Below are 24,867 nucleotides of genomic sequence, written 5' to 3' on the forward strand. Positions count from 1 at the left end.
TTGACTGCTGTACTGGATTTTCTTTCTTTTACCTACCTCCAAAAGAGGTACAGGTGGTGGCCATATGATACCCTGATTTCAGTGAATATTTATGGTGGCTAGGGATGGACTAAGCTCAAGACTCTGTTCCGGAGACGGCTGCTGTTCTCTGTATTCAATGTGTCCATTCCGATGGTGACCGTACTCGAGCTTAATCCTCATTTCCCCAATCTTCAATCTGGGCAGAATATCTGGGATCCATTCAATAATAAATGGAGTGGGTTCTTTCTGCTCAGGGGACATGTTCCCTGGATGCAAAGGAAAATTCTGCAGTGAGTTTCACAATAGTCATAAATCAAAGCACCATCTTGTTACAATCCACTGAATATCCCCTAACAGAGATGCATTATAAAACCAAATATGACAATGAGCCACGTCAGGAGATATTAGTCAGATGTCCAAAGGCTTGGTCAAAGAGGTAGGTTTTAAAGAGTGTCTTAAAGGAGAAGAGAGTGATAGAGAAAGGGTGGAGAGGTGTAGGGAGGGAATTCCAGAGTTTGGGGCCCAGGCAACTGAAGGCACGGCCACCAATGGTGGAAGGATTAAAATCAGGGATGCTCAAGAGGCTGGAATTGGAGGAGCGCAGATACCTTGGAGGGTAACAGTGCTAGTGGAGATTAGAGTTAGGGATGGGCCAGGCCAGATCAGCAAGAACAGGAATTGGAGGGGCAACAAGAGAGTCTGAGAATAGATTAGCAGGTAACATAAAAGGGTACCCAACAGACTTTTTTTTAACCAAGCACATGAACAGTAAAATGACATTCAAAACAAAGGTGGGGTGTCTTGGGGCCAAAAAGGAGGTCTACTTGTGGAAGGAGAGAGCATAGGTCAGGTACTAAATGAGTATTTTGCATCTGTCTTCACTCGAGAAGAAGATAATGCTAATGTCGCAATAAAGGAGGTGAACTAGCAATACTGGATGAGATCCCAATAAAAAAGATGTACTTAAGTGGTTGGCAGTTATCAAAGCAGAAAGTCGCCTGGCCTGGATGAGACATTTCCAAGGTTACGAAGGAAGTATGAATGGAAATTGCTGAGGGTTTGAACACAACCGTCCAATCCTCCTTAGGTATTGGGGTGGCGCCAGAGGATTGAAAATGCTATACCCGTGTTGAAAATGGGTTTAAAGCTACAGGCCAGCAGGCCTAACGCTGGTGCCAAGGGAACTTTCAGAGACAATGATCTGGGGCAAAATTAATTGGCAGTTGAAAAAATGTGTGTTAATAAATGAAAGGCAGCCCAGATTATTTAAAGGAAAATCATGTTTGACTAATTTGATTGTGTTCGGGTGGTGCAGATGATATTGCAAGTATGGTGTATGAGAAAAGGCGTATGACAAAGTACCACATAGTAGACTTGTTAGCAAAATTAAACGTTTAAGGTAGAGTGAGTGTGGATAGTCTCCCTTGGATACTTACACTAAAAATAAAACCTCCCAAATAGCAACACCCTCGTTACCCGATTACTCACCAACTCTCAGGAAAGTCTTGAGTTCCAGTGGCCGAATTGTTGGCTGCTTCTCCACTCGGCCGTAAGCCTCTGCAATACTTTCTACCTGAACCTTGGGGCACTTAAATAGCTCGTAGGTGCCATCGCGGTTTTCAATGAAGCTGCGGGTAACCTCCAGGGGCATCTGAAAGGTGGAATGAAAAGTGCTGGATTAGGTTCTGCTAGGCTGGAAGAGTTATTACAAATTGCAAGAGCCATTTTCTCCCACACTTTAGGAAAGATGTGAAGGCCTTCGAGAGGGTGCTGACAAGCTTCACGAGAATGGGGATGGGGGGTCGGGGTTGCGGTGGGGGCTTCAGTTGTGTGCAGAGACTGTAGAAGCTGGGGTTGCTCCCCTTGGAGAATGTTGAGAGGAGATTTGATAGAAGTGTTTAAAATTACAATGGGTCTATATAGAGTAGATAGAGAGAAACTGTTCCCTCTGGTGGAAGGATTGTGAACCAGGGGGCACAGATTTAAAGCGACTGGCAAAAGAACCAAAGGTGGCATGAGGGGAAAAACTATTTTTTTTAACCAAGCGCTTGGTTACGATCTGGCCTGAGAGTGTGGAGGAGTCAGATTTAATCCTGGCTTTCAAAAGGAAATGAGACAATTATCTAAATAGAAAAAAAATGCAGGGCTACAGGGAAAAGGCAAAGGGGCTAGGCGAGTTGCTCTTGCAGACAGCTGGCACAGACATGGCGGGCTGAATGGCCTCCTTCTGTGCTGTAACCATTCTGTGATTTGAAAAATATTGAATTGGAAGATGACGCAACAGCCTCAGAACTCAGGAAGTTTCCTGCACAAATAGGTTACTTGGCCAGGCTTTCTGCTAAGATTAGCAGACAGAATTTCAACGCCAGTGTTGAGGCACCTTCACTTGGTTTTCAATTTACAGTACCCGATCCGGGAATGCTTGATTCCGATGGGGGATGGCAAAATGAAAATAGTTTTGACAGAGTAAATAAGGAGAAACTGGTTCTAGTAACGGGGGAAGCCCAGTAACCAGAAGACACAGATTTGAAATGATTAGCAAAAAAAAAACTAGAAGGGAGATGAGAAGTTTTTCCACACAGTGAGTTGTTAAAATCTGAAACAAGCTGGCTGAAAGAGTGGGGGAAGCAGATGCAATAGTGACTTTCAATAGTGAACTGGATATATACTTGACAAAGGAAGATTTACAGTGGTGGGGCAAGAGCTTGGCTTACAAAGATTCAGCGTAAGCATGATGGGCCAAAAGGCTGTATGATTCCATAAGTCAGTCAGTCAGTCATCGAGCCATGCCGGGCATCTCCCTGATTTCCATCAGTGGTGCAATGCAGTGGTGAGCATTTTCTCTCATTGTAGACTCATGGCTAGGACAATTAGTTCAATAGTGCCTTATTGCAAACTCTACTCCCACCACCTACCTCTGGGGTATCAAATATCTGCTTGACCTGAAGAACATTTGTGATCTGCCAAGTGTATTTGGAGAACGTTCCCAGAGGTACTGCATCCTTCCGAACAAAACCTACAAGACACAACACACACGCTTCAGACTTCAATGGGTCAAAAGCATAAGAGGACGGAAAATCAGTTATTTTCTGCCGGATCACCCAGCCTCTCTCCCCAGGCAGCAGCTGCAGATCGAAAAGCAGCCGGCAGCCTACAGAAACTCAGCCCAGCAAAAAGTCTCCACCTGATCTCAGGAGGTGGCAGTTTCAAGAGGGAATTCAGGAGAAACTTCTTTAGCCAGAGCGGTTAGACTATGCAACTCATTACCATAAGGAGTGGTTGAGGCAAATTGCATCAATGCACTGGAGGGGAAGCTAGGTAAGTACTTTGTAGTATTGAGTTTCATACTTGCGAAAAGTAGTTCCTCCTGAATTCCCCGGTGACTATCTTATATTTATGACCTCTCGTTTTGGTCTTCCCCGGCAATTGAATTGCGACCATTCCAAATGCATTTTCCCTGGGGAGGATGGCAACAGACAAAGGCAACCTTCATTCCAACTGGCTCAGCTGAGTCAGAACTCAGGTTCTCAGCAGTGAAAGTGTGCTGTGCAACCTACCGCAGTATCAAATCCTTTTGAGCAACCAGGGGCATGTACTTGTTGGCCACACACTTTCACCTTGATGTACTTGCCCTGGGGTTTGCTGCAAAGTAATGTCCGCACTGATAAGTAAGACGTGTTACCTGTGGTGGAGTTGGGTAGACGTTTCTTTTTGCTTCCCATAGAGATCCTCTGCTGCAGGGCATCGAAAAAGCTCTGAGGGACATGGAACACCAGTGGCTCAGGCTTCCCTGCATTAACAACAACTTGCATTTTACTGGTGCCTGCAGCAATTTGCATTTATATTCTGCTTTTAACAACAACAAGTTGCATTTATATAGCACTTTTAAGATAGTAAAATGTCCCAAGGTGCTTCACAGGAGTGGAATCAGGCGAAAACATTTTTTGACACAGAGCCAAAAAAAGGAGACATTAGTATAGGTGACCAAAAACCTGATCAAGGTTTTAAGGTGTGTCTGAAAGGAGGAGAGACAGTTGGAGAGGTTTGGAGAGGGAACTCCAGAGCTTAGGGCCTCGGCAGATGAAGGCACAGTCTCCAATGGTGAGGGAGAAGCGAAAGGGAGATGGAACTTGCCGCATACGAGGGTGGTGGAAGTGGAAACGATGAATGATTTTAAAAGGAAATTGGATGGGAACTCGAGGGAAATAAACTTGTAGGGCTACGGAGATAGAGCAGGGGAATGGGACTGACTGGATTGCTCTACAGAGAGCTAGCCTGGACTCAATGGGCTGAATGGGCTCCTGCGTTATGACACAAGGGGCCAAAATTGGAGGAGCACAGAGTTCTTGGAGGCTTGTCAGGGGCTGCAGGATGAGAAATTTAAAGCCAAGCCCGTTGTGTAATGGGAGCCAATGTAGGTCAGTGAGCACAGGCGTGATGGGAAAACACTGCAGTTAGTCAGAACGGTGACATATTGCTGTAATCAAATTCTCCAGCTAGGGTATAATTACTTCATTAACTTTAAACCATCGGGACATCACATGCACAACTTTAGGGATAGAATGGCTGGCGATGAATGCCGAGAGTTCCAATATTCCCGATTAGCATCCAGGTTTGAAGAGTGGTGCTGATTACTGCAGGGCCAGATGGAGCTAACATTGCCAACCCTCCAAAGTTATCCTGGAATGCCTAGGAATTAAGGATCAATCTCCGAGACACTGCTGTGAGAAACCTAGGCAAAAAAAAAATAAAGGCTGCTTAATCTGTGCCGAGCAGTTGGAGGTCATATGATGAAACCTCCAGGAATACATCCAACAAGAGTCAGCAACCCTATCTGGGGCTGCTTATTACAGCATTTCAGACACTGACAAAACCATACACATACTTTATACACACATGTTTTTGTATGGTTTGGTGGATGGGGGTCACTAGAAAAGACAGTCACCAAGTGTCAAATTTAGTTAACTAACTCTCCTGTGTGGGGCCTTGGACCATTTCATGATGTTAGAGGTGCTATATCAATGCAAGCTGTCTTTGCTGAGATAAAACACCTTCTCAAGATAGAATTCCCCAAACTGCACACCTTATAACAAAAATCTTTACATCCTATTTTTTTAAAATGGGCTTCGAATGGTAATTTTAAGGATGATGCTTATTATGGAAAACAAGTCTGAGACTTTCCTGCCTCAGTCTCTGATTGCAGTCATGATATAATGATGAAACTACGGGATAAAAACCCATCATGTCTTTCCCTTTGTGGAAGAGTCTAGAGGGGATGTGAGGAAGAATTCTTTTCACCCAGAGGGTGGTGGGAACCTGGGACTCACTGCCTGAAAGGGTGGCAGAGGCAGAAACCCTCATAACATTTGAGAAGTATTTGGATGTGCACTTGCGATGCCATGGCATACAAGGCTATGGGCCTCGTGCTGGGAAATGGGGTTAGAATAGTTAAGTACTTGTTTAACTGGCGCAGACTCGATGGGCCGAAGGGCCTTTTTCTGTGCTGTAAACCTCTATGACTCACTAGGGGACACAGTTTAAAATAACGGGGTCTCCAATTTAAGACAGAGATGAGGGGAATTTTTTCTCTCAGAGGGACTTTACTCTTTGGAATTCTCTTCCCCAGAGAGCAGTAAAGGTTGGGTCATTGAATATGTTCAAGGCTGAGTTAGACAGATTTTTGATTGACAAGGGAGTTGGGGGTTATGGAGGCAGACAAGGAAGTGGAGTTGAGGAAATAATCTGTTCAGCCATGATCTATTTGAATGGCAGAGCAGGTTTGAATGGCCTACTCCTGCTCCTATTTCTTGTGTGCGCTCTTTTGCAGTGATTGTTTCTGCTGCCTTTCAGCACAGTTGATGATCAAACACTCCACAAGAATGGGCACGTAACATTCACAGTCTGCTTCCCTCAAAAGACGTCATATTAAATTACCCTGTTGCAAACCCACTCAAGCCATTAAAAAACAAAAACATTATAAATTATTTTATTGATAGCATCAAGGCCAACAATTAAGGGACCATTCTGTGTAAAATTACTGAGCAACTGCCCCTTTAGCAAGCTATCAACTTGGCAAAAAAACATATCATTCACCATCGAATTGGTAATGCATGGTCTGATTGATGCGTTCTGTGACACTAGCAAGCCAGTCCTGAAATGACAGGGTCACTTGGGATTCATCGATTGGTTGACTCACTGAAAGAGAGAGAGAGAAAAACGGTCACCATGTATCATTTCTTTGGCTGTTCTTATTCCCAGGGTGCCTTCCCTACCCCAGGGAATGAGGCACTCACAAAGCCAATATCACTCGGTAACTGTCTACAAACAAGAGGTGCAATGAGGTGGCAGCATATGGAAGGCAAATCATACAGTACCCAAATGCTAGGAAGTGGAAAATCGCCACCAACAGGAATGTGGGCAGAACCTTTATCACTTGCTAGAGTGAGCCTTGGCTCTCTGTGCTTTCAGAAGTGGCACATCTCCTTGAAGGAAGACAATACACATTCCACTCTCGCAAACAGAGACTCTACCTTCGTGAATTCTCAGCAGTTTGGTATGGTTAATTGGGGTGATGGGCTGTGCCAGCTTGAGACACCTGCCTCACTAACAAAAAATAACTGGTGAGTTAGTGAGCCACCAGCACAAAACTGGCCCTTATTTAGCACTATGAAGGTAGTTTCTTTCTATTTGTTCATGGGATGGGAGTGCCGCTGGCAAGACCAACATTTATTGCCCATCCCTAATTGCCCTCAAGGTGGTGAGCCATCTGTGAGGTGTTAGATAGGGAGATTCAGGATTTTGACCCAGTGACGATCAATGCATGGGGATATACTTCCAAAACATCCTCAGGTGTTTAAGTTGGGCATTAACTAACAAATCTTGACACCAAGCCACATGAGGAGATATTAGGACTGGTGGCCGAAAGCTTGCTCAGGGATAGTTTTCAAGGAGCGCCTTCAAGGAGAAGAGAGGAAGAGGACGAGAAGTTTAGTGATGGAATTTCAGAGCTTAAGACATGGCAGCTAAAGACGCAGTGGGCAATGGTGGGACGATAGAAATCTCACTCAGAGGTCACAGGATGGCTGATGTAGGAAGTGGAAAAACAAGCCACGTGCAACACGCAACAGCAGCAGGATGCAGGCTCTACTGAGGTGGGCACTGAGTCACAATGTTGGGAAAAGCAAAGGAGGCTTCTCCCCACTGCTGACAGTGCAGCCTGAAAATCGATAAGTGCCATTCTCAACACATGCAGTTCTCAGCTTGGCGATTGCAACGTTCACACAAAAAAACGGGCAAAATTCTAGTAGTGTTCAGCGAGAGCTTACCAGTTACATCGTCCTTTTTCTTCTTCTTTGCTTTTGAAACCGTGCTCACTGCAGCCTGGGGTGTGGGATCCTGGGGGTAAATTGCCAGCAATTGTGTCTCAGGATTTGCCTGAAGCCCTGGTTTAAGGGAATTAAATCCGACACAAACAAGTCAGAGTTCCAAAGTAAACATTAGTAAATCCAAGAATAGATGCAGAGGAAATTTCTTTATCCAGAGAGCAGTGAGAATGTGGAACTCGCTACTGTAGGGAGTAGCTGAGGTGAATTGCATAGATACATTTAAGGGGAAGTTAGATAAGTACATGAGGGAGAAAGGATTAGAAGGGTATGTTGGGGTTAGGTGAAGTGGCATAGACCAGTTGGGCTGAATGGTCTGTTTCTAAGTAAATTCCATGCAATATTGGGAAGATTAGGCTCAATTATATTGGCCAACCCCTTCTTCTCAACAGATCCCTCAGTCCTTGCTCTCCAGGTGCACATTTAGTTGCTCCTTGAATCCATTTGAACACTCTCCTTCAAGTAACTTAGTCACCCATCGATGAGTCCTTAAAACAGAACAGTCTAATCATCTCCTCATGACATTCAGTGGTATTACCATCACTGAATTCCCCACCATCAACATCCTGGGAGGAGTTCACCATTGACCAGAAACTTAACTGGACAAGAACAACTTAGAGGTTGTGTATTCTGTGGTCAGTAACTCACTTCCTGACTCCCCAAAGCCTGTCCACCATCCACAAGACATAAGACAGGAGTGTGATGGAATACTCCCCACCTGCCTGGATGAGTGCAGCTCCAACGACACTCAAGAAGCTTGACATCATCCAGCAGTAAGCAGCCCGCTTGATTGGCACCCCATCCACCACCTTCAACATTCACTCCCTCCACCACCAATGCACAGTGGCAGCAGTGTGTAACATCTACAAGATGCACTGCAGCAACTCATTAAGGCTGCTTAGATTGCACCTTCCAAACCGGTGACCTCTACCATCTAGAAGGACAAGGGGAGCTGATGCATGGGAACACCACCACTTGGAAGTTCCCCTCCCAAGCCACTCACCATCCTGACTTGGAAATATATCACTGTTCCTTCACTGTTGCTGAATCAAAATCCTGGAAATCCCTCCCTAACAGCACTGAGGGAGTAACTAACTGACATGGATATACAGCCATTCAAGAAGGCGGCTCACCACCACCTTCTCAAGGGCAATTAGGGATAGGCAATAAATTATGGCCTAGCCAACAATGCCCATATCCCATGAATGAATAAAAACAATTACACTGCTCATCTCACTCTTAAATTCTTCATTTTAACTTATATCACCTTGATTCTTGAACCGTATTAAACATTAATAATATGCATTAACTATATGACTTCCTGGGTGTTTGACCACAAATGATTGCTTGGCAAAGTATTAACTGGGAATCCATCAGCTGGAATAGGCCATGTATCACTAACAATAGCTACAGCCTTCCATCAGGGCACAATGTCAGATTCTACAAGAGAGGGGAGCGAAATCAGCCAGGGTCCCCTTCTTCTGATCATTATCCACCAACATCCTTTGGAAAATTTGCATGTGAATGTCCTAGTTTAGCTATGGCACCCTGCAAGACTGATGGATCTCTCTCAGCTTACTCTCCTGGCTCACGCATAAAGAATAGGCACTCGAGTGAGATGCCAGAGGCCTGTGTGCCTATGAGAAACTTATTGCCTTCAGGAGAGAAGGCTAAAGGACAAAGTGAGCAGGAAGGAAAGAAAAAAAACATGAATACTTGGGCTTTTTTTAAACAGAGCACTGATCTGGCTGAAGATACCAGATGTCATAACCAGCAGAACGAAGCATGAGTACTTTGACAGAGCTCTTGACTGTCATTTAATCAATGTTTGCTTACAACAGGCCTATGCAAAAACACAACTCAACAGCGAAAGCTTTGAGGATTGTTATCTGCTGGTGAAGAATACCTTAGGATTTTTCTTTGAATGCAGTCCACAAGTGTGATCATTTCAATGGATTGTCCTGCATGTGGGTGTCGCTGGCTAGGCCAGCATTTATTGCCCATCCCTAATTGCCCATTTAAGAGTCAACCACATTGCAGTGGGCCAGACCAGGTAAGGAAAGCAGATTTCCTTTCCTAAAGGACATCAGTGAACCAGATGGGTTTTTACAGCAATCAGCAATGGTTTTGTGGTCATTAGACTTTTAATTCCAGATTTTTATTGAATTAAAATTCCACCATCTGCCGTGGCGGGATTCGAACCCAGGTCCCCACAGCATTACCCTGGGTGTATGGATTACAAGTCCATACTAGTCCACTTACGCCATCACCTCCCCCCACATGAAACCATGACTAAGGTACACATCTTCCTTTATATTTTATTTTTGATTTTAAAAAGTGGTGATATTATTGGTGGCTCTACCATAACATTAACAATATAACCTAGCTCATCTTGAGCTACTCAGGTCTGATGAACTACACCTATACAGAACTGGGTTTGAAAGAAAGACTTGCACATATATAGCACCATTCATATTTCCAGGATGTCCCAAAACGCTTTAAGAGAGAGAGTCAGGAGTGTAGTCACTGTTGTAATGTGGGAAGTTGGACAGGCAAATCAGGCGATGTGATAATGACCAGATAATCTGTTTTTAGGTGTTAGTTGAGGGAATAGCACCAGGGGATCACTTACATCTACCCGAGAAAGCAAGCGGGGCCCTAGTTTAACATCTCGTGCGAAAGAGCGCTGAGAGTTATTGGTTAAGCCTATTCAAACCAAATCAGGAAGGAGAATTTCACCCCATCAAGTGGTGTTGAACCCAGGTTCCAGACAGGAAAAGTGCATATCCCAGTCATTGCAACATTGTCTGACAGTTCATTGCATATTGCAGTTTAATTCATACTTACCAGAACTTCTGCACCTAGCGGAGGAATCAAAGTTGATGAAATAGGAAAACTCTTGCCCCAGCTTCTCATCACTGGCAAAGGCGCAGACACACGCGTAGAAGTGAATGCATCGCTTTGGTGGCTCCTCTTTGTTGGAGCTCGATTTATTGGCTTTGAAAGCCTGGCAGGAGCAGTAGAATTTGCGCTCCGTCACGCCTTTCGTCCTAGCCTTCTCGTGGAACGAGACGTGCAGAAAGCCCAAGTTGTGCTTGGGGCTGGCTTTGCACTTCACCACCATGATGCTCTTGGTAATCCTCTGCACCAGGGGCCCACTCGACTCAGTGGCCAAAGTCCAGATGGCCTGCTTGGTCTCGGCAGTCACCTGAAGAGAGTTCAGCACAGAACTCTTCAGTGTGTGCGGAGTGGCTTCCATATGACACTCCATGGCGAGCTTGATGTGCTGGCACTGATTCTCGGAGACTCCTTGTGAGGATACTTTGAAGCAGGTGGGGACCAAGCAACGACCGGTTATGTGGGTAATGATGGTGCCATCCACTGTCTGAATTGCTTCCGTTGTGCCGAGTTCCACAAAGCCCCGGTAGTCAGGTCCTCGGTCTCGAAGCCTCACCGAATAGACCTGTGAGGCCGATCCGGTGACTATGCGAACGGCATCAATACTGGGTTGCTGTTTCCGCACGCCATCCCTGAAGACGACACCACAGCTTTTATTCTTGCAGCTCAGCCCACGAGTGCCATTGATCGTGCCACACTTGGGACACTTCTTGATGCCCCGAAGTGTAGGTTTGCCCAAGTCGGCCAGGAAAGCCAGGGTTTTCGTCCTCTCTGGGTGTTGCTCCATCTCTCATTGGACTGGCCTTATTAAAACCCTACTGGAGAGGAAAGTGATTAAGTTTGTCAAATAAGCAAGACAAGATTTGAAAAGATAACTATCTTCCACCACAAAAGAGAGAACTTGCCTACGCCATTAATCACTATCAGTGCAATGTAGAGGTAGAGACCAGGTCTGAAGAGGTCCATTTTGGAAGTGGTTATTAGCACGATGGTCAAGATAACGGTCACTCTCGTCACTTCCAGCCCCAGCTAACAACATTTAACAACAGGAAAACATTTAAACAACTATGCTATAAAATCTGGATTCTACTTTTCCAAAATTGTAATTGTTAATTGCCATTGCAGTTTACGTCAATCTAAAGTGACTGTCACACAAGTCATCAGGGACCTTCGTATACAGTATTGGAAGCCTTTAAAGGTGCTCTGGAGTTTCATGAGAAGAAACAGCAAAACACAAATTTCTTTTTCCCAAAAATTGGAGGGAGGCTGCCTCCTAGTGTCACGTTTGGCAGGACACCAATGGATATGGAATAAAACCATGAGGTGCATAATGTACCTTTTCTGATTGCTGTTGTCTCCGCCAGGCACAGAATTCTCCAAGATCTCTTTGGTTCCCCAATTCTGGCCTCTTACACATCCCCAGTTTCATTGGTGATCTTGCCTTCAATAGCCTAGGTCCTAACTGCTTCAACTGCTTTCCTAAATCTCTCCACCTCCATTATACTCCTTAAAACCTACCTATTGGGTCTAGCCTTTGGTCATTCATATCTATGTGGCTTATTTAACAATCTATCACACCAAATGAACTAAATCTTGCTGAAAAAAGTCTCATGTTGCCAAAGCTTTTAGTCTTGCACTCATCAGGACAAACGCAAGAATGCAAAGTTTCAAATAATCACAACAATTTTTTCTCCTGTAGTATAAATTGTTGCGATCGTTTGAAATTTGAAAAGAGAGACATGTTGCCGATGCTTTTTCTCTTGCACTCATTAGGGCAAGTATAAATTGTTGAGATCGTTTGAAATTTGAAAAGAGAGACATGTTGCCGATGCTTTTCCTCTTGCACTCATTAGGGCAAGTATAAATTGTTGTGATCGTTTGAAATGTGGCATTCTTGCAATTATTCTGTTGAGTGCAAAATGAAAAGCTTCAGAAAAATGTCTCTCTTTTCAGCAATATTCAAGTTCTGTACTATCAAGCGACTAAATTAATTAATTTTTCAGGACAACAACTATGGTACTATAGGTAAACACTCCACCAACATTCCAAAAACATCCTCGAGATAAATGACCAGCTAATCCATTGTTTTCATGGTTGAAAGAGGAATGATGGCTACAACACCATAGCACTGTGGGATCTTTGAGCAGGCTTACAGGGCTGATTTTACCATCTCAATCAAATGGCTGGCAATTCAAACTACACAGCACTGTCTCAGATACGCACCGGAGTGCCAACCTGAATTGCATGCTCAAGTCCCACCACAGGGTTTGAACCCACAAACTGTCACCAGAAAGATAGTAGCTTAGTAATACAACACTTGAATATTGTTGAAAAGAGAGACATGTTGCTGGAGCTTTTCACCTTGCACTCATCAGGACAAGTATAAATTGTTGTGATAGGATTAAATTTGGCATTATTGCATTCTTCTTGTTGAGTGCAAGATGAAAAGCTTCAGCAATGTGTCTCTCTTTTAAGCAAGGCTCAAGAAGGATAGTAAGTGAGCCAAAGTAACATAGAATATACAAGTATGATGCTCTAGAGAAAATTAACAACTGAGTAATCTCTCCTCCAATTATTCTAAATCAATCAGGCACAGAACTGTACTCAGTTCCTATAATATACTGCACTTTTGGACCATTGCCATTGTCCAGAGAAAATATTGAATAAACTGCAACTTCAATGCAGTAAGAACCAAATACGTATAGCTTCAATTTTTGATTTCAAAACTGCCTAAAGCACTAAATCATCACAATTGTTATCTCTATTGTAATAGTTATCATTTATGCTGCACATTCATGAGAACAAATTATTGTTTCATCAGAATATTTCAATAAAGTTACCCACATTCTTGTTTTTTTCCTGCTTGTTCTCTCCATATTTGTGACCAGAATTCTACAAAAAAAATTACAAATCACAGGTAGAGTTATAAAATCATAGAAATCACAGCACAGAAAGATTATTGCCCACTATGTCAGTGTTACTCTAATCTCATTTCCTCCCCCTTTCTCTGTATTATTTTTACAATCTTCCTCTTTAAATACTTATCTAAATCTCTATTAAAAAAATGTTCTAGCACCTGCCTCAATAGCTACTCTGGTGAAGCCTTGTTCCAATAACACTCTTGTTAGTTTTTGCTTTTACTTTTCTAATAGTAATCCCCTATCTCTGTCAGCTCATCTACATTCATTATAAAAATTCTTACGGAGTGTACAATTCCATCCATGGCTCTGCCTCTCCCTATCATCCTCCCCATCACCAGCCCTACAATCCTCCAAGGTCTCTGCGGGTATATCACTTTATGCGTAAAATTAAGAGAGAAAAGGTTTTATGACTGTAGGGGGAATTGCATATAGACCCTATGGTAACAGCTGTGAAATGGCAGAATGTACAAATGCAGAGACTAGATAAGCATAGTTGTGGTTGTTGGAAGCCAATCATCTCAGTTCTAGGACATCACTGTAGAAGTTCCTCAGGGCAGTGTCCTCGGCCCAACCATCTTCAGCTGCTTCATCAATGACCTTCCCTCCATCGCAAAGTCAGAAGTGGAGATGTTCGCTGATGATCGCACATTGTTTAGTACCCACTTGTGACTCCCCAGATACTGAAGCAGTTCATGTGTCATATGCAGCAAGACTTGGACAACATTCAGACGTGGACTGATAAGTGGCAAGCAACCTATGTGCCACACAAATGCAGGCAATGACCCTTGATATTCAACGGCATTACCATCGCTGAATTCTCCACTATCCACTATCAATGTCCTGGGGGATTATCATTGACCAGAAACGGAACTGGACTAGCCTTATAAATGCTGTGGCTACAAGAGCAGGTCAGAGGCTGGGAATCCTGTGGAGAGTAACTCACCTCCTGACTCCCAAAAGCCTGTCCGCCATCTACGAGGTACAAGTCAGGAATGTGATGGAATGTTCCTCACTTGCTTGGAGGAGTGCAGCTCCAACAACACTCAAGAAGCTTGATACCATCCAGGATAAAGCAGCCGCTTGATTGGCACCGCATCCACCACCTCCAAAGTTCACTCCTTCTACCACTGGCACACAGCGGCAGCAGTGTGTACCATCTACAAGATACACTGCAGCAACTCACCAAGGCTTCTTCAACAGCATGTTCCAAACCTGTGACCTCTACCATCTACGGCAGCAGATGCATGAGAAAACCACCAGCTGCAAGTTCCCGTTCAAGCCACAGACCATCTATTGCTGTTCTTTCGCTGTTGCTGGGTCAAAATCCTGAAACTCCTTTCCTAACAGCACTGTGGGTGTACCTAGACTAGTTGGACTGCAGTGATTCAAGGCAGCTTTTAACTTTCACACAGCTTGGGATAAGCAGACTAACACATCGAATATAAAGGTAGGGAATTTCTTGATTGTGTTCGGATGGTTTTCTGTCACAATATGTTCTGCAGGCAACCAGAGGACATGCCATATTAGGTTTGTAATGATTAATGAAAGGGGTTTAGTTAACAGTGCATGAACATTTATCTAATAGTATTTGATTATCTATCCCAATACCTTCGCCATTGAATCAGTGTCAGCTTTTGTCTGATTATGCCCCTGTGAAGTGGATCATCGTTTAATGGCTGTGAACCCGCTTTAAGTGTCCTGAATTCCCGAAATGGCACTATATAAATGCAAGTTCTTTCTTCTTAGTCCAATGATACTCTGATCTCCTACTGTGCTTCACTTAGAAACTACTTGACACTTAATGCCACAGAAAATCAAAAGCTGCTTTATGTATATGTGCACACTTTCCCATTGCACTGCATTTATAAAATTATGTGTATTGGTAAACAGCATATCCCGACTCTCTAGTGAACCACTCCAAGGGAGATTTGCTGGTATTGAACATTTTCTAATGGTTAAAGTTTTGTTTCTGACATAACCAAATACTTTATTTTGTTCCTTAATACAGTATGTGGATGAACTTTTGTCATTACAATGCCTAGGTTTGCAAAATAATGCACTTCTCCATTACAAAGAACTTGCATTTATATATTGCATTTCACCTTGCAGGCAGCCCTAAAGCCTTTCACTCTGAAGTATTTTTGAGGTGTTGTCACTGTTCAGGCAGGAAATTGCAGCCAATTTGTGCACAGCAAGCCCACACACTGCCAACAAGGTAAATGACCGGATAGTTAAAAACAGATGAGAGCAGGGAAGAGCTGTTGGGTTTTGGGAATGAAACAACCCATCCCTGTGAAATGCAAAGCCACCATCAAACTTCTCAACATTTTCTTTCAAGGGGAGAGATGATTAAATGCTGAATTTTTTTCTACCTTCTCCCATAGTTTTATAGCTTCAGGAATTTGGGCCACCCTGTGTCAATTAATTAAAAAGATAAATTAGATTTATGGATGAAGATCAAAGCTTCATTGCAACTATAGTCACTGATGAAAACCCTCCCATCTGAGCCATCTCATGTCAAGTGCTTGATTGACAGGCTATAGACCCGCCCACCTTTCACAGACCCGCCTACAGTCTCAACTCCTATTGGTCCAATCCGAAGTCACCCCCGTAATATTGGAATCTGATTGGCGTGTCCTGCTGTCAATCAGGCGTTTAGGCCCCGCCCAGCAGCAGTTCAGTCTGCACCGTCGCACAAATTGCATCAAAAAGCGACCGCATCGCTGCGGCGATGTCTCAGTCGGAATTGTTCGTTCGCCACTTCAGTGTATATTTTCGCCGATAAAGTAATTAAAATAAAACAAGAGACTCACCTTCCTCTGGGCCGGGAACAGCTCCCCCTCCCGCCCCTCCCCCTCACAGCTTTGGGTGTAAACACCCTCCCCGGTCAAAGCCGGGCTCCCGTCAGGCGCGCCGCCATTTCGCCTTACAAAAACCGCTAGGCGCTGGGCTGTAACGCCAGCGCCTATTGGCCGCCCACGGTCAGCTGGGGCGGCAGCACCCGGGGCATGGTGGGAGCTGTAGTCCCCACCCTCCCTCTAGGCCCCCCGCCTGCATCGCTGCGGGACTCCATTTCCCAGAATACTCGCTACCTTCAGCTGTTGCAGCCGTGGAATGAGCTGAGGTGGCACTGCCTAAACCTGTGGATCAGAAACAAAATGCACACTAAAAACATTGGACTGTTTATGGAGGTGCTTTTACCTCAAAAACTGCTGCCTTTAAAATCAAGTGCATTGAAAAGGGGGTTAGGTTTAAGAATAAGCTCCGTTCCTGTATATTGGAAAATGGTGTGTCACTCTGCAATTTAAGGAAGGGGAAAATCAGGAATTATCGACCAGTTAGCCTAACATCTGTTGTTGAAAAGGCACTACACTATAATTAACTGTAGAGTCATTGGCACCTTGAAATTTTTCAGCTGATCAGAAAGAGCCAGCAAAGATTTGGAAAAGATAGGCTGATCAAGGTGATTGAATTTTTTTTTGAAGGGATGACCAAAGCAGGGGAATGTCTATTGCTGTTATTTATATGCTGCTGCCTGGCTGAAGACAAATTCGTGACCTGGTCGGATGAGCGGGAGGAGATGGTGAGCAGGTCCTTTTATTGGCAGGAACCTTAGCTATTAACTATTCATTAGAAGCTAAGATGGAAAGCCAGATGTTCTAGTTTTCCAATAACAAAGACAGATGGCATTGTATGCAATGTAGAGGGACACATAAAAATAGATATTAAAAGATTAATTGAATGGGCAAAACATATTATCCTAAGAGGAGAGATTGGGTCGACTCGAATTTTATTTTTCTCTCCACAGATGCTGTCAGATCCGTTGAGTATATCTAGCATTTTCTGTTCTTTCTGAATTCACTGGGGTTTAGAAGAATGAGAGGGGATCTTATTGAAACATATACAATTCTGACGGGGATGGAAGAATGTTTCTTCTGGCTGGGCTTGGGGGTGGGGGGGTCTAGAACAAGAAGCCACAGTGTCAGGATATGGGGGAGGCCATTTAGGATTTAGATAAGGAGAAACTTATTTACTTAGAAGGTGGTGAACCTGTGGAATTCTCTACCACAGAAGGCTGTAGAGGCCAAGTCAATGAATATATTTAAGGAGGAAATAAATTTCTAGACTCAAAGGCATCAAGGGGTATGGGGAGTATGGAGTATGGCTTTGAGACAGAGGAGCAGGCTTGAAGGACCGAATGACCTACTCCTTTTTTCTATTTCTAAGTGGATTTCAATGTAGGCAAATGTGAGGTCACCACTTTGGACCCAAAAGGCTAGAACATGGAACTTCCTAAATGATGATAAGTCAGAAACACTGGAAGGTTCAAAGAAATTTGGGTGCCTGGGTACTTAAGATTATTAAAATATCATGAACAGGCACATCAAAAAGCCTAATGGAATGCTGATCTTTATATTGCGAGGGATAGAATACAAAGGGGGTATAAGTTATGCTTCGGCTATGCAAAGCCCTGGTTAGACCACGTCCGGAGTTACTTTGAACAGTTCTGGGTACTACATCTTAGGAAGAATATGTGGGCCTTGGAGGGAGTGCAGTGCAGATTTACCAGAATTTACCTGGACTCCCAAGGTTAAATTACAGGTAGAGATTACACAAACTAGGGTTGTACATCCTAGAATTTAGAAAGTTAAGGGTAATTTGATTGAAGTTTCAGATATTTATGGGGAATAGGTAGGGTAGAGAGAAACTACTGCTGCTGGTTGAAATCTAGGTTATACAGGATATCAACTTTATACTGGCCTCGGTTTAGCCGTTTAAACTCTGGCATTATTTTGGTGAATCATTGTATGTTTCAAGGCTAATATATATTTCCTGAAGTTTGGTGCCCAAATTGAATTCAGATTCCAGATAGGGGATCTGAACTTAAAAATACTTAATTTTTTCAAGCCTAGATTATGTGCTCAAATCAAAGAGTGGAGTTCAAAGTTATAAACTCTGACAGAGGCAAACTGTGATCAATTAAGCCAACACAAAAGTACGGTCAATTTATCTTAACACTGTTCCTTGTTACAAAAGAAATTCAAACGTAGAATACTCAACTGGGAATGTTGCATATGCAGCCAGCAACCCCCACCTATTAATACAATTTTTCTCTCCCAGTGTTTGCAACCACCAAGGGAAAATTAAACAGTCATCAATTTACCTTCAGCTCCCATCATCATTATAAGATTGTAAGAAATAGGGGCAGGAGTAGGCCATTTGAACATCAAGCCTGCTCCGCCATTCAAAAGGATCATGACCATGAACAGTACAAAAAATTCCAATCTACTGCCACGCTTCAATGCGTTTGGAGGTGATTCTCCCCTTCATTTATAAAATTATCCCCCTCATGACTGAACCTAACAATTCTAAAATTAAGTGCAGACATTTTTCTCAAGTTCAAAAGTTATTTCAACTGTGCTAATTTTTAAAAAAAAGTCATTCCATGTTTTCTCTTTTCTCATGAAAACAGTGATTCATGCTAGTATTATGCTTCCACTAATAGCTGCATACCAATGCTACCTTGCCCTGCACTTGCAGACACAATGCATAATCTTCCACTCTCCGCGAAGTGATTCAGTTGAGGGGGCACATCACAATCAAAACTGATGCTGTCCTGCCCAGATAACCCACCAACCTGCACAGCTTTTTATAAACATTTAACACAACAATGTATGGTTTGGTTTGAAGGAAGTTGGAACTCATGCAAGTTTTTTTTTGCCAAAATGGTAAAATGCTATTGAGGAATAAGAGCAGATTGCTTGAGAATGTAATAAGGGTTAAAATGGAGGAATTGAAAACTTGCATGGCCACTTTCTGTAAATATGACCTATTTTGGTCGACCTGCTCCAGCCCCCCCACCTTTCCAACAGCATAAAACCCATCCATTTCTACCTCTCTTCCAACACTTAAAGAGTCATACGGACTCGAAATGTTAACTCTGTTTCTCTCTCCACAGATGCTGCCAGACCTAAGTTTTTCCAGCATTTTCTGTTTTGATTTCAGATGTCCAGCGTCTACAGTATTTTGTTTTTATTATTAATGAAGTAGGTTCCACCTAATGGCCAGTATCAATGGAAAAGATGTACTTGGTCAGCTAAAAATCAAAAAGGGTAAGAATACAACAAAAGATTCCAAGTGACAGTAGGAACAAATTGCAGGGAGATACCTCACTGGATTGGAATTAGCAGCCCCATTTCCAAAAAAAAAGCAAACCTAGTCAAGTACAGGTCCATCCATTTTGCATTGGTAATTCATAGAAAAAACATTTGTTCACAATAAATTTGAACATTTCCTTTATGAAAATGACGTAGTAAAATTCAGCCAACATGGTGCAAAGGGATAAATACTAACTGATCAGCCTGCTGGAATTTTAAGGAAATGTATATATCTAAACTTCCAGTAACCCTTCAACAACATGAATTTATATATCATCGTTAACCTGGCAAAACCTCTCAAGGCGCTGCTCAGATGCATTATCAGATCAAATTTGACACAGCCACACAAATGGGCATTAGGTCAGGTGATCAAAAATTTGGCCAATCAAGCGGCTAAGTTTTAAAGAGAGCCTTAGAGGAGGAGGCAGAAAAGTAGAGAGGTGGGGGGAGACTTAGGGAAGAAATTCCACAGCCTAAACTCCAGATAGCTAAAGGTATGCCCCGAGTGGAGAATGAACGAAATGGGAGAACTTCAAAACAAGCTTTTCACTTGGGAGGTGGATTAAAAAAAACGTTCAAAAAAATAACAGTAGGAACAGGAATTACCTTCTGGACAGAATAGTGCAGGGAAAAACTCTGGAATCATTCCAGAGGCAGCTGGGTGATGCAGTTTTGTTAATTGTAGGGGCAGATTAGGTTTCCAGCAAAGAACAAGAAGCCAAACCCAACCGATAGGACATTGCTAAAAGTTTGTATCAAAAACTCAACCATTCTGAACTGCATTTAAGTTTGTCCTGTAAAACTCCATTTCAAATCTTATCTGCATTAAGTTCCTTACTCCCAATCACCTACTTTAAACTGCAACGTCAAACTCAATCTTGCCAAGCTGGACTCTTAAAATTAGAGTTCATCACAAGATTTCCCCTTCACAGCTTCATCTTTGGGGGTTTAAGCTTCAGCAAGCTTCCATTTATCAAAAATGCTAAGAGGTGCAGATTAAGTTTCCCATCTTAACCAATATAAACTTGAAGTAGATACATGAAGAAACTGAGTTAGGAACCAAATTAATTCTCAAATTAATTACTGAATCTTTGGTGAAAGGTTACTAGTTTATCTCGATCTGCATACTGTAAATCAAGAAAATACCTTGGGTTTAATCCGCGAGCATTCTGTTACTCCTTTATGATGAAAGTTGTACCCCACCGTGTGCATGAAGGCGACAGCAGCGCATGTGGTCTTTAAGTGAGGAAATGTGCCATTATCACAAACACAAATCGTCTCCATTACTCTTTGCTGCTACATTTTTTGCTTTAACATTTGGAATATATAGCAACACTGTGGATTGAAGCAGGGGGCTGTAAGGTAGCACGTCACTGGATTCAGGTGTTTTCTCTGTTCAAGGTACTGCATGGATGCAAGCTGATGTTAATCTCATTGGGGAAGCTGCGGCAAAATTGTTGCTGTCAAAGTATCCCAGTGCGACAGCATAGAACAGAATTTTAAACTGATTGTGTCACATGCACTTCTCCCTTAACAAGGCTGAGTGTGAATTGGCACAAATGTACATACAAGCATTCATACAATTCTCATTATCAAATCAAGCAATGATCATTTTTGCCACAACACTCAAGTTGTTCATCAGTTGGAAGATAAAACTAAGCAGCAAGAGATTATAAATAGCTGTGATTAAACAGAATAAAGGAGTTCAGTATGATGGCCCAATGACCGTTTTATTTATTGACTGTTAATAACTGCTACAGTTATAATACCAACAAGGCCGTGCAGTTAACAAACCCGAATGCAAGTCAATTGGTCCTTCACAAACCTAGTTCATGTGATTTTTGCCTGGAATAGAATTCCCCTGAGGTGAAGTTTTTTTTAAATGCTGATGCAGTTTAAACAGAAAATAGAGACTTTATCCCTTTTCTTTATTCGGCCTGTTTAGGCTGCAATTTTTTTTTTAAACCCCAACTCATCTATCTGAAAAGCTGCTCACCCAAGTGTTGCTCACTCCACACCGAAGCCTGTAACTACAGGTTCGTCTACTAGCCAGTCCTGTGATGACTTCAGGGGAGGCTGTTGGGCGGTAGTAATCCATCCCACTCTCCCAGAACCGAATCTGGGAGAAAGATGCACATAAATACAGTCTTGTCCCATGACAAAAGTATAATTTTTTCTTGAAATCTCTTAACTGGTGGAGCATGTGTACAAGCAGGAGACTTCTTTCTCTTGTTTTGTTGGTTGGGGGGCGTGGGGGTGAAATTGGAAGCCAACACATGAAATTGAAACAAATACCACCATCTTTGGAAATAATCTCCATTCAATTTGTTTCAACTGCCTCAGCGCCCAATGAACAGTTGGAGGCAAACTTAAAAGTTCCACATCAACCATTTAGTCAAATGAAACCATGGTAACTGGAATTGGCGTAGTAATTTCCACGTGTCAGCCCTTGTAGGTTAACAAAAGGGATACAGTCTCCAATGCTCTAAGCTCAGGATTTCTTAAAAACAAAATGATCCATAAGTTCTGAAAGATTGATCTGTAGTGCATGAGTCCACTCCAAAAAGATAATTTACTTAAACTCCTGGGGGCAGGGCCAACCAGTTACGCATTTTGGTAACTAAATGTAGTATCTATTATGAAAAACAAACCTTGCCAAACAATCCAATAAAAAATACATTAACCTATTTTAAAATTGGTTAAATGTGCATATAGCGTATCTGGCAAGAATTTGCACACAAGTCATCTTAGAGTAAGTCACAGATGGCCTAGATACTTTTTCTTTCAACCAGTACACAGGTGAGTTGTCAAGCGAACAGATTTTAAAAGAGAAAATAAACATTTCCACATTTTGATTTACTGCTGCAACCACAAGTATTGTACAAAAGAGGATTAGAATGACCAGATCCTATGTGTACAGCACACTAACCATTCCAGCACCAAGTGACTTAATGACAATTCAGTTCTCTCAACTTTGTCCATTAAAATGTTCTAAATCAGTTGGACTGGCACAGCCCTACTTGACCCTTTAATCCAGAAGCCCAGGCAAACATGACAATCACATTAAGACGATATTGAAGAAAGCTTGTGAGGTTAGCAGTCTTCCCGATTTCCTGAACTATGGAAAAGAATCTCAGCTGGAAGGACTTCCAAGACAATCGTGTTGCCTAGGAGACAATTGGTGAGAAAACGTGAGTTCTCCCCAATAATCCTGGGACAGAGCATTTTAAAACCATGTACAACTGATATGCAACAAAATACATTTACAGTACCTCTTATGCATATGCAGCCAATATTGTGAGCTTAGCTGATCATTTACACTAGAAAACTACATCATTCAGGACACCCTCTGCAGAGACACGTCAAGAGATTTTCTTTCGAAGTTCTTTTTTTTCTGAGGTGCTCCAAATAGCGACTTAGCCAAGAACAGACAAAACATATCAACTGTGGCAGATGGACTTGCTGCATGGAGGTTCGGGCAGCCCCCCACCCCACCAGCCCATGGAGCAGAGCCTACAGCCATCTGGTTAAGCAGCCAGTGCTACGACTGCCGTGCTGGCATATCACTGACAGTATTTAAATTTTGTCGCCCTCCCCCCCACCCTTCTCTCCAATTGCTATTCGTGTATGCAGCCTGTTATTCTGTTTCGAGATGCGCAATGATCCCCAACAAACCGCAGCCTTCTTAAGACACTGCTGCCATTAACTTGCTGAAGTGTTTAAGAGCCAACACTCAAGTCAGTAGTCAACTACAACAATGAACTTGATTCCTACCATCAGCCTCTTGAAATCATTAAAACACAAAAGAACAAAGCCAAAAGTAGGTTTTTAACCAAAAAAAAAGTTGCCTTGTGTTAACAGTAGAGGTTGTGTATATTTTAATCATCTTTTCATGCGGATTGCAAATTCTGGCAAAACAGGTAATGTCCCCTTAAACCTGAGCACTTCAGGATTTGCCCACCCCTGCCGACCACCCTCCCCCACTACAATTTGGCACAAATGGTGCCAGTTTTATTTTGCCAGTAGCTACATTTATGTCTTATATTTAAAACAACAAAGATGAAAATGTGTATTAATTTTAAAATGGAAACCCAAATTCAGATTCTGGGAGCAAGCAGATAGCCTAAACTGTACTAGTATTTTTATGCTTCACCTACACATCTGGAAATTTCAGTTTTAGCCAGTTCCTGAGGATAATGCTCTGCAGTGCCAAGAAGAACTCCATTTTGATTTACACTGCTAAGACCAGGGAACTGCCCTCCCAGAAGATAATGTGCTTCAGATGACACTGGGAGAGCAACTGGAGTCCAAGTCAACACTCAGAAGTGCTTTCTCTACAACATCACTAAGTTTTTACTTGGTTTCTTTAATGAAATGATTAAAATGCTACTTCAAAATAACAAAAAAAAAACACAGAAATAAACATTTACTATAGTATTTCATTGCTTTAAACTATGCTGTGTACATGCTGAGAGCTCAAGGGACTCTACATCTTTTCTCCCGTGTTCCGAAGGATCATTTTTCTTTTTGAACAACCTCCTACATTTACAAAGTATGGCCTTGTACAATAGAAATGTGGAAAACATAGGATTATTAAATTTTACAGTTTTAAATCAAATTTGTGGAATGCATAACTAAACTGCCCAGTATCTGTATAGAAACACGGCATCTAATATTGTGCAATTCGTCTGCCTCATTTTATAAAAGTGGCAGCGTTACTTAGAAATCCCTGCTTTTGTTTATTCTCTCCAAGGGCCACAGAAATGGATTTTTTTTTTTGAAGAAAACTGGACACAAAAATTGGCAGACATCCAGCATCTTTAGACAGAAGCTTGGATGAGACGAATTTCCATGATTTCTAAAATGAATTGCTTTCCTTTTAAAATAAATACAATGCAGTTGACATCTTTCATTGATCTGGCTTTGAAAAAAAAACATCTTTAAGTAAACAAAGGCTTGACGTGTCCGCTGTGGCAGGAAACCACTGGCTATAGGTAGGAAGAGAGAGTCCTTTCTGCTCACTGGGTCTGGTAGCCTGCCATGCCAAATCCTGCTTGGTTGGTTATCACACTGGGACTTTGACCTTGTGCAGGCTGGACTCCATAGTTAGCACCCATCCATGCAGCAGTGGACGGTGTCTGACTGCAAGAGAGAAAAAAACAGCACATCAAACAGCGATGAGAGGCAACACAAAATAACTGGCTTTAAATATTCAATGAAAAATAGAAACAGGAGGGGCCACAAGTCTCCCCCCCCACAGTCCCTCCAAGGCCGCTACAAAGTGTGGATGATATACACTGAATCATCTTAAACTTAAAAGGCTCCAGTTTTCAAAATGCTTACATATCACTACGTCATTGTAAGAGGCACCATAGCAGTGACAAGTTGTTGCAAATACTCAAGAACAAAATCAAACATGGCCCACTCTGTTCAGAATGATCACACTGGAATACATGCGTCTTAAAAAAAATGCCTTTTTTGTGCAAG

The 24,867-nt window shown here is 42.6% G+C and overlaps 3 protein-coding genes across 4 annotated transcripts in view; all 3 read right to left on the bottom strand.

Moving 5' to 3' along the window:
- ankrd39 (ankyrin repeat domain 39) overlaps nucleotides 1–207 on the bottom strand; it is a 12,897-nt gene extending 12,690 nt beyond the window's left edge. The window contains exon 1 of the mRNA XM_078565719.1: nucleotides 37–207. The gene's annotated coding sequence lies outside the window, so the exon portion shown is untranslated. The remainder of the gene's footprint in view (nucleotides 1–36) is intronic.
- Nucleotides 79–16,166, bottom strand: c20h2orf42 (chromosome 20 C2orf42 homolog). Its single transcript, XM_078565716.1, has 9 exons — nucleotides 16,036–16,166; nucleotides 13,146–13,193; nucleotides 10,251–11,119; nucleotides 7,347–7,463; nucleotides 6,115–6,216; nucleotides 3,704–3,811; nucleotides 2,937–3,037; nucleotides 1,510–1,672; nucleotides 79–287 (listed from the first exon to the last, which is right to left on the bottom strand). Exons 3-9 carry the CDS (start codon nucleotides 11,086–11,088, stop codon nucleotides 79–81), a joined length of 1,638 nt encoding a protein of 545 aa, XP_078421842.1. The 5' UTR covers nucleotides 11,089–11,119; nucleotides 13,146–13,193; nucleotides 16,036–16,166.
- Nucleotides 16,167–21,084: 4,918 nt separating this feature from the next.
- The window catches only part of tia1 (TIA1 cytotoxic granule-associated RNA binding protein), a 43,566-nt gene continuing 39,783 nt past the window's right edge, over nucleotides 21,085–24,867 (bottom strand). For both annotated transcript variants that reach the window (XM_078565750.1, XM_078565749.1), the window contains one exon: nucleotides 21,085–24,522. In XM_078565750.1, coding sequence (XP_078421876.1) covers nucleotides 24,399–24,522 — 124 coding nt within the window. In that variant the 3' untranslated portion in view covers nucleotides 21,085–24,398. The remainder of the gene's footprint in view (nucleotides 24,523–24,867) is intronic.

This window comes from Cetorhinus maximus, chromosome 20, assembly GCF_964194155.1.
Source record: "Cetorhinus maximus chromosome 20, sCetMax3.hap1.1, whole genome shotgun sequence".
NCBI lineage: Eukaryota > Metazoa > Chordata > Chondrichthyes > Lamniformes > Cetorhinidae > Cetorhinus > Cetorhinus maximus.